Source organism: Martes martes (genome assembly GCF_963455335.1).
Source record: "Martes martes genome assembly, chromosome: 17".
NCBI classification, from domain to species: domain Eukaryota; kingdom Metazoa; phylum Chordata; class Mammalia; order Carnivora; family Mustelidae; genus Martes; species Martes martes.
In genome coordinates, this window is record NC_137905.1 from 53,108,546 (window position 1) to 53,118,270 (window position 9,725).

The following is a 9,725-nucleotide window of genomic DNA, read 5'->3' on the forward strand; positions in this document are numbered from 1 at the left end:
ATCACAGGAAGAGAACATATATGCTGGGACCAACTGTCATCATTTAGTTAGAAACTAACGACTAGCTAGACAGTGTTTTTCAAGTTACAAATACATTATATTGATTTCTCAGATTAGTAAGAGTTAATTTATGTGGATTTTGCTCGCTTTTGAATTCTGATGGCCTTCATCGTGAGTGTTTACTGACACTTGCATTCTAGGTTTTTTTTTTTAAGATATTTGTGTTTTGACAGGTGACACTAGAATCTGGTAACATCACCTTTTTAGTGTATACAAGACTCATCTTTTCACTAACAACTGAGAGAGAATTACCTTCTGGCACCCAGAATATTGGAGCCTGTCAGAAAGTATATAATAAGCCAACGCTTTTTATGATTTAGCGTTTTCATTTGAATTTCTAAGCAGAAATCTGCTTTGAAAGATTTTGGCAATGTGTTTAGCTGGAAAGCAAACAATTGCACTGTGATCCAAATTAAAAGTATGGATTGGAGCCGTCCAGTTGTTGGGGTACATGCTATTCTGGGTTTGAAGTTTTCTTTATTGTCTGCTGGCGTCCATAACAGCTTACCCAGAACCGTCTTGTTCACAGTTTAAAGCAGTGAATTTCATTAACATGACGATACTCTCTGGAGTCCCTCTCCCCCAGCCTGTATAGAAAGGGAGATTTATTATTTTTTTTAAAGATTTTATTTATTTATTTGACAGAGAGAGATCACAAGTAGGCAGAGAGGCAGGCGGCGGGGGGGGGGGGGGGGGGGCGGAGAAACAGGCTCTCTGCTGAGCAGAGAGCCCGACGCAGGGCTCAATCCCAGGACCCCGAGATCATGACCTGAGCAGATGGCAGAGGCTTTAACCCACTGAGCCACCTAGGCGCCCCAGAAAGGGAGATTTAGACAAAGCATGCTTTCGAAAGACAAATGGGAATTGTTTGCAATGATTTCATCTTATTGTTGTGTATGGGCCTATTCAGCCAGAGCAGCCCCACCTTGGTTGAACTGCCATTTTGTTGTAAAACTTAAATTGACTCTGCCCGCCCCCCCCCCAGGGAAATTTACTTAAAAACAAGTTCCGGAAACCAGTTCCAGGTAACAGAGCCCAAATACAAGGGTGGGTCAGGCCAGGTGGAGACATCCGATCAGTGGGGGGTTGCGTACTGTCTCCCTAGTCACCAAGGAGTATGGGCCCCTCCCTTTGGGCACCTTTTGGGCGCCAATTCTGACCAAGGTGATAGGCTGGTTCAAATGTCTACTAGGGTAAACTGTAATTCAATTGGTCACTTACGTGTGACCTAGCATGACTGTGCAGCTTTCTCTGTGTGTTACAATTTCATTGGCCACCTGTGCGTAGCCAGGCCCAACCACATGGCCTTTGCCCTTAAAAGCTAGTCTGTGAAGCGCAGAGAGGTGGCCCTCTCTGTAAGAGGCACGGCCCCGAATGTTCGGTTTGATTCTTGATGCTTGGCGTAAAATAAAACTTTGCTTGACCTTCGCTTTGTATCAGTCTCGCTCCTTTAATCATGGACCCATTATTGGGGGACCCAACATTGGGGACTCAACAGTTGTTGTTCACTTGTGGTTCGATGGTCCTGGTGAACAAGGAATGTTGCTATCTCTCTGAAAAGGTCGCTATCTCTCAGAAAGTCAAAAACCAGAAACAAATGCAGTCATTGTAATTTAGAATAAACAACTGGGAGGATATTCACATATGGAATACTAATTAAAAGCAAAACAGGACATCCAAATGGCCAACAGACACATGAAAAAGTGCTCAGCATGACTCGCCATCCAGGAAACACAAATCAAAACCACAATGAGACACCACCTCACACCAGTCAGAATGACTAAAATTAACAAGTCAGGAAATGACAGATGCTGGCGAGGTTGTGGAGAAAGGGGAACCCTCCTACACTGTTGGTGGGAATGCAAGCTGGTGCAACCACTCTGGAAAACAGTATGGAGGTTCCTCAAAAAGTTGAAAATAGAGCTACCCTACGGCCCAGCAATCGTACTACTGGGTATTTACCCAAAGGATAAAAACATAGTGATCTGAAGGGGCACGTGCACCTGAATGTTTATAGCAGCAATGTCCACAATAGCCAAACTATGGAAAGACCCCAGATGTCCATCAACAGATGAATGGATATAGAAGATGTGGTATATACACACAATGGAATACTAGGCAGCCATCAAAAGAAATGAAATCTTGCCATTTGCAATGACATGGATGGAACTAGAGGGTATTATGCTAAGTGAAATATATCAATCAGAGAAAGACAATTATCATATGATCTTACTGATATGTGGCATTTAAGAAATAAAACAGAGGATCATAGGGGAAGAGAAGAAAAAATAAAACAAGATGAAATTAGAGGGAGACAAACCATAATATCAAACCATATAATCATAGGAAACATTAATCATAATATATAATATATACCATATAACCATAATATACAAACCTTCTAATCATAGAAAACAAAACTGAAGGTTGTCGGAGGGGGTAACTGGTAGCTGGAGGAAAGGGGTAACTGGGTGATGGACATTAGGAGGGCACGATATGGAATGAGTACTGGGTGTTATTTATAACTGATGAATCACTAAACTCTACCTCTGAAACTAATATTATACCATATGGTAATTAATTGATTTTATATAAAATTTAAAAATAAAGCAAAAACAATACCAAAACCAAAAATGAATTATTGATACATATAACAATATAGATAAATCTGAAAAATGTAAAACTGGGAGAAAAAATTCAGACCCTAATGCATATGTAATGCTTGAGTCCACTTACATAGCACCCCAAAACTGGCAATACAGATCTGTATCGACAGAAAAGAGGGAGTTGGCATGCGTGTGACTCTGCTGACTTGAAGGAGCCCGGGACAAAGCCCAACACCTTCAGCGTGGCGCTCGAGGCTCCAAAATTTCTGACCCTGCCTTCTGTCCCGCCGTGATCATGTCTCTGGTGCTGCCGGTCATCCCCGCCAAGTTACAGGTACAGGCGTGCTCCCCTTCATCTGCCGGGGGGTCTCATTTCTTGGCCCATCTCTGCCAGAGCTGCCTGCCCGCTGCCGATCCTTCCCATCTCAGTGGTGGGACCTGACCCCCATGGGTAGGGGGATGGAATCTGTATGTTGAACTTGGTTTTGGAAGCAAGGGTGTGCACACAGGTAAGGATTCATCTAGTTGCACTCCTTAGATTTGATTATTTAACCAATTTAAGTTAGACCTCCAAACACAATGAATAAATAAAAAGTCTTCTTTAGACCATGTTCAACAAAAAAAGGATAGAAGGTTGAGACATAGTTTTGCTCTCGAAACTTCCACAGAGACATTAAACAGTAAAATCAATGTTTATGTTGCATTTTTAATAAGACTTTTATTTATAATTAAATGTGATGTTCTGTAGCAATTATTATGAGGTAGGTGTCTTTCATCTGGGAAAGAAAAGCTGTATTCTTGACTCTACTGTGCACTGCCCGTCTACACTGAGAGGGAAGTTTAGGAGACCAGAAACTCAGGGGTTAAGCAGGTCATGGGAAGTAAGCCTGGGGAGCTCCCTTAGAGAGGCAGGGCTGGGGATGGAGAGGAGGAGGGTGGGAGGGGTGGGATGGGCAGAGCCAGCCAGGAGAGGCAGCCTGAGCAGATGGAGATTGGCCATAGGCAGAAACAAGGGGGCATCTGCTACGGTGTGTTTTCGTCAGATTTTTTACTTCCTTTTTTTTCTTAAAAAGCTTGCCATCTGGGGAGAGACCGCGCTTCCTAGGGCCAGCCAGTTTTTAGAGATGGCAAAGAGTTCTGCCGGGAGCTCACCTTTCAGACCAAACTAACCAATCCCCAGCACGTGTCCCCCAAACACCCTTAAAAAAAAAAAGATTTTATGTATTTATTTGACAGAGAGACAGAGAGAGCACAAGCAGGGGGAGGGGCAGAGGAGAGGGAGAAGCAGGCTCCCCACCCTGATGGGGGGCTGGATCCAGGGACTCTAGGACCCTGGGATCATGACCTGAGCTGAAGGCAGATGCTCAACCAACGGAGCCACCCAGGTGCCCCAAACACCACTTTTCTCTAACTCACGCACCCTGCCCTAAATCACCAAGGACAGGTAGCAGACAACTAGAGCCACTCGTTCAGGTTACGGCCCCCCAGAATTACTCAGACTAGCTGATCCTGAACTACACTCCTGGCCTTGTCTTTCTCACACAAACCCCAGGAAAGGCTTTTGCGAGGCCTCCCCTGTCCCTGCTTCTGCCTCCCAGCCAAAACGTGGTGCTTCTTCCCCCGTGGCCCTGCATGGCGTGGCCTGCCCCGTTTCCTTGGGAAACGGAAGTAGTAACTTCTGATGGTGTTGGCCTCTCTGTGTCGTCGCTCCTTCACCTCCCCAGATGAAACTCCAGGGGTACAGTGGAGAAGGTTTGAGTTGAGAGGTTCCAGGAGGAAGCTGACCATGACGTCTCATATCTGTCCCCCTGGGCTCCAGGTCCACACCTCAGTCCCGTCTTGCGAAGGAGAGAGGCTCACTCAGGCCTCTCGGCCCCCCGTCCCTGGGGGTCCCCGCACCTGCAGAACCAACACGGGTCTCAGATCAGAGAGCCGCCATGTAGTTGTAACTCCAGGCAGGATGGGACGGCCCAGCCCCACCCAGAACTCAGGGCCAGTCGGCAGATTTCCCGGGAGAGGGACGGGCCCGCTCACCTGGTGTAGTAGATCCAGGTGAGGCCATAGGCGAGGAGGAAGCCAGCCCCCATGAGGACCCCTCTGATCAGGGTGACGACCAGGGGCCAGGAGCCCTCCTGCTTCTCAGTCACACAGTTGCAGGAAGAGGGGCTTCCTGCGGAAGGAAGTCCAGAGGCTGAAGCTCTGTCCCCAGACCCCAGTCCCTGCCGCATCCCAAACACCTGACCAGGCTGTCCTCCCCACCCCCCCCACCTTTATTACAACTCACTGCGCACAGAGAGGCTGAAGGAGATGCTCTGGGAGCCCAGCGGGTTCTGAGCCTGGCAGGTAAATTCCCCTTCATCTTCCACCCCCACGTGGAGCAGCTCCAGGACCCCAGGCGCCGAGGGCTGGGAGGGGCTCAGGGCTTTGCCCTCCCGGGACCAGCTCAGCGTGGCAGGGGGGTTGCTGTCGGCGATGCAGACCAGGCTCAGGAATTGACCCTCGGAGACAGGCAGGGACATGCCGTCGCTCAGCATCTCTGGGAGTGGGTGAGAGAGTCACCACCAGCGGGTGGAGCCGAGGGACGGAGCTCTCCCTCCCTCTTCCCACAGAGCCAAAGCGGGCAGCTCTGGCGGGGACGTGCCAGGAACTGAGACCGCCTGGCAGATGGGGGAAGTGCACTTGTCCCTGGAGCTTGGCGGGGACGACCGGGAGCATCAGAGACATGATCACGGGCGGGAGAGAGGGCAGGGTCAGAAATTCTGGAGCCGGGCTGAGGGCACTGGGCTTTGCCCAGAGGTTACTGGGAAGCAGTAGGGGCTATGAGCAGGGGAAATGCAGAATCAGCGCTGGGTCCACAAAGATCCTGCTGGGCCAAGTGCGGTCTGCCACAAGGAGATGTGCAGGAGGCAGGGAGGCTGAGGAGGAGGCTGAGGCAATGGTCCAGGGTCCAGAAGAAAACTAGAGCTGGCCTGGGGCCAAAGGCAAGAGGAGGGAAATGATTTGGGAAATGAAGTTCTCAGGACTCGCGGACTCATGGGGTGCAGGTGGTGAGAAGGGGAGTTACCCAGGGTGGGGTCCAGAACCTCCAAGGGGTTGGTGGGGCGGGGGGAGTAGCCGACGCAGAGAGGCATCAGCAAGAGGCAGCTGCACATCTGACCCATGACCGGCTAGAAAGTTGTGGGAGACACCAGGATAGGGTCAGCATAGGGATGGGGTCACAGGGGAAGACAGGGGACAGAATGAGGATGCCCGGGAAAGTGGACGCAGAGAGCAACAGGGGTCCAGCCTGGAGCTACGGGGACTGAGAACGTGGAAGGGTCCAATAGAAGACGACGAGATGGGCCACGAAGGGGTGCAGACAGAAATCCAAGCGCGGGGAGCAGAACCTGGAGCCGCAAAACTCACAGAGACAGAGGTGGAAGGCGAGGGGCAGAAGGGGGGCTGCCCGGGGCTGGGGGAGGGGCTGGGGAGTCAGTGTCTGTCTGGTGCGCATAGAGTTTCGGTTTCTCAAGTTGGAGAGAGTTCTGCAGGCGCAGTACTGAAAGCCTCCAACAGGGCTGAGCTCTAGCCTTAAACATGGTGAAGACAGTAAGCTTTACGTTGTGTCTGTTTTATTACAATGACGCGTAAACTCTAGGGCCCCCTGGGTGGCTCAGTCGGTGAAGCCTCTGCCTTCGGCTCAGGTCATGATCCCAGGATCCTGAGATCAAGCCCCACATCGGGCTCTCTGCTCAGCGGGGAGCCTGCTTCCTCCTCTCTCTCTGCCTGCTTCTCTGCCTACTTGGGATCTGTCTGTCAAATAAATAAATAAAATCTTTTAAAAAATTCATAAAATATTTTTAAAAAAGACTCTCCCCGGGGTGTCTGGGTGGCTCAGTGTATTAAAGCCTCTGCCTTGGGCTCAGGTTATGATCTCAGGGTCCTGGGATCAAGCCCCGCATCGCATCGGGCTCTCTGCTCAGGGAGGAGCCTGCTTCCTTCTCACTCTCTGCCTGACTCTCTGCCTACTTGTGATCTCTGTCTGTCAAATAAATAAATAAAATCTTAAAAACATTTTTTTAAATAAAAAATAAAAAAGACTCTCCCCTTCCCCTTCTGCCCCTCTCCCCCATCTCTCTAAGGTGAAGAGATAAAATAAATCATTTTAAAAAGAAAGCAACCATAAACTCTACAGCTAATGAAAAAAGGAAGGAGGGCAAAAGGCACCAACTTCAGTTATAAAATAAATGTTACATCCTCTCCTGTAACGCATACAGTGACTATAGTTAATACTGCTAGACTGTATCTTTGAAAGTCCCTAAGAGTAGACCTCAGACGTTCTCATCACAAGAAAAAAAATTTGTGACTATGTGTGATGACGGATGTTACATAGACTTACTGTGGTGATCATTCTGCAGTGCAAACAAATACCAAATCATTATGTTGTCCACCTGAAACTAATACTGGTACATGTTGATTAGAATGCAATTAAAATGAAACATACATAATACACACAAACTAGAGGAAAAAAAGAGGCAGCAGCTGAAAGCAATCCTGGGTCCACAATGGAAGACCCTGGTGAGGTGGGGGGGGGGCAGATAGAGACCCAAGGGGCTGAGGAGTGAGGGAGGGTCTCATCTCCAAGCCCTGAGCAGGCAGACCCTGTTCTCATCACAACCCCAGGCGAGAGGATCTCTCCTACCTGTGTAGTTTCCCTGCGAAACGCGCGTGGTCATCAACTGTGGGGCATCTGAGGAGGGAAGATGTGGTGAGGGGGCAGGGTGGGCTTCGGCCCTTTGTTCCAGGAGCCCCATAAGTGGAAGGGATGGGCTTTCCAATTTCCCCCAATCTCCTCTGGAAAAAGGATCCCAGGACTGACCCCTTCCCCCCCCTTGCCCTGAGGGACCAGCCGTCCCGCCACCACTCACAGGAGACATTGAGCCTGATGGTTCTTTCCACGGTGCCTTGACCTCCTGACAGGTGCACCTGACAGGTGAGGTCGCTGCCGTGGTCCTGCACCCGCGGGCTGAGGGTCAACACCGAGGAGCGGAGGGTCTGGGGGTCCAGCGAGTCAAGAGCACCCCCCACCCAGAAGAAGCTGAGAGGTCTCCCTTCTTCGCAGGAGCCCCACAGACTACAGGTCAGGTTCGTGGGACGGCCGGACTTCAGGGGCTCCGGAAAGTGGATGTCGGGTTCCTGTGTCAGGGCTGAGGAGGACAGAGGCAGGCGCCTGGGCCCCAGGGAGCTGGGGACCCAGACTGTGACCCTGACAGGGACCAGGGCCTCAGGGCACAAGCTGGCCCCGGGCCCCCATGTCTCTTCCCCCCATCCCAGCCCCCAGCCCTGGAGCAGGGAGTGTTCCGGTGTCCTGCTCCTGTGCTGAGGGGGGGCTCCGCGTCCCAGAGCTCTCCTGGGGCCCCGCCGTACCTGCCACCTGCAGGTTCAGCTGCTTATCTCTGTAAGTGTATGTGCCATAGTCTTTCCCTACTTGGAACTCGTAGAGTCCCTGGTCGCTCCTCCTGGCCTCTCTGATTCTCAGGGAGCAGTTGTTTTCCGAGGGCTTCCCGACGAGGTCGAACCGGCCCCGGGTCTCTGTCTTCACCGGTTTTTTTGGATCATTTGTAGCCACAGGCTGAGAGGTATAGAAGCGGTCCCCACTCCGGAACCAGTACACGTAGGGCCTCTCACGGGTAGGCCACGAGCGCCAGGGATAGGAGAAGGAGCAGGGCACGTGCACACACAGACCCTCCTGCACTGTCACCGTGTCCAGCACTTGGAGCTTGTACCCCGGGTCCTCCTGCAGGGACCCTGCGGGGAAACCGAGGCTCAGCTGTGGCTCCGGCGCACCCCCACCTGTGGCCCGCCAGCCCCCCGCCTTGGTCCACTTACCCCCCCACAGCAGGGGCAGCAGCAGCAGGGGCACCATGTCTGCACCAGCCGGCGTTCAGGGGCCTCTGTCGGGGAAGGAAATGGCCCAAATCGGGGGGGGGGGGGTGAGGCCAAGGAAACCCCAACAGGAAGCTGCCTGTCAGAGCTGTGGTCACGGGACAAAGGAAACTTGGGCAGCGTGGACCATGGCGGGGGGCGGGGTAGGGGGGCTGAGAAATCACCCGTCTTGCCTCTCCATTTGCAGATGGTGAGAGGCTTGGCTCGGAGGATAAGGCCCCAGAACTGCGGCACTTTCCTAGTGCAACAGGGGGAGGGGCAGAGGGAGAGGGAGAAGCAGACCCCTCCCGGTCAGTGGGGAGCCCGACACAGGGCTGCACATGCGGAGGCCGAGAAAAATGAAGGCCATCCCACCTCAGGTTTAGCCTTAGCGTAAGTACAACCATCTTAGCTTCGGCAGCCATCTCAGGCCCCTGTGCCCAAGGGCTGAACTTGCCCCTACTTCACGTTCGTTCCAGGGACCCCCACCCTGTTTTAGTTCCAAGAAAGTACCCCCCCCGCAACACCCCGGCAACAGCTAATCAGCTCACTGCAGAAAAGTCTGAAACTTCTCCTCCCCCCCACCCCACCCCCCACCCCAGCCTCTTGTAATGACCCATAAAAACCCCTGCCTTAACCATCCTCGGGGGCCAAGTCCCTGCTCCGCTGCGTCGGGTATACTCGGGCCCAAGCTTAAGCTTGTCAAATAAACCCTCGTGTGGTTGCATCCGTGCTTGGCTCCTTGGTGGTCTCTCCGACGCGAAAACTCGGGCATAACACACGCAGGGCTCCATACCAGGACCCTGAGACCACGGCCTGTGCTGAAGTCAGACACTTCACCGACTGAACCACCCAGGCGCCCCGTCTCTTGCCCCACGTTTGCACAGGGAAGAGAACACCACCTGGCCCGTTCCCGGGGATCAGAGCCTCTGGGCGCTGGAAGAGATCTGGAGCAAATGCATTATCACATGATGGGCCTCTAAGGAGCCGCTCCCGGGCTGAGGGGCCAGGTGGCCGTGCCTGCCGTTCTGTCAGGAGAGAAGTTCTCAGGGACAAATCCATTGGTCTGTGATAGTCACAAGAGATGTGGCTCCCACCAGTGACCCTGGGGCCTCCTGCCCTCTTGGATTTGGGTCCCCAGTCCCACCACAGTCC

The 9,725-nt window shown here is 52.1% G+C and overlaps 1 protein-coding gene across 1 annotated transcript; it reads right to left on the bottom strand.

Annotated features, from left to right (window-relative positions):
• Window positions 1-4,522: 4,522 nt before the first annotated feature.
• Window positions 4,523-8,588, bottom strand: SIGLEC14 (sialic acid binding Ig like lectin 14; the record flags this gene model as incomplete). Its single annotated transcript, XM_080828587.1, has 7 exons — window positions 8,535-8,588; window positions 8,073-8,453; window positions 7,574-7,852; window positions 7,348-7,395; window positions 4,951-5,202; window positions 4,701-4,836; window positions 4,523-4,565 (listed from the first exon to the last, which is right to left on the bottom strand). The coding sequence occupies exons 1-7, from the start codon at window positions 8,569-8,571 to the stop codon at window positions 4,523-4,525; spliced, it is 1,176 nt and encodes a 391-aa protein (XP_080684713.1). The 5' UTR covers window positions 8,572-8,588.
• Between the last annotated feature and the right edge of the window lie 1,137 nt (window positions 8,589-9,725).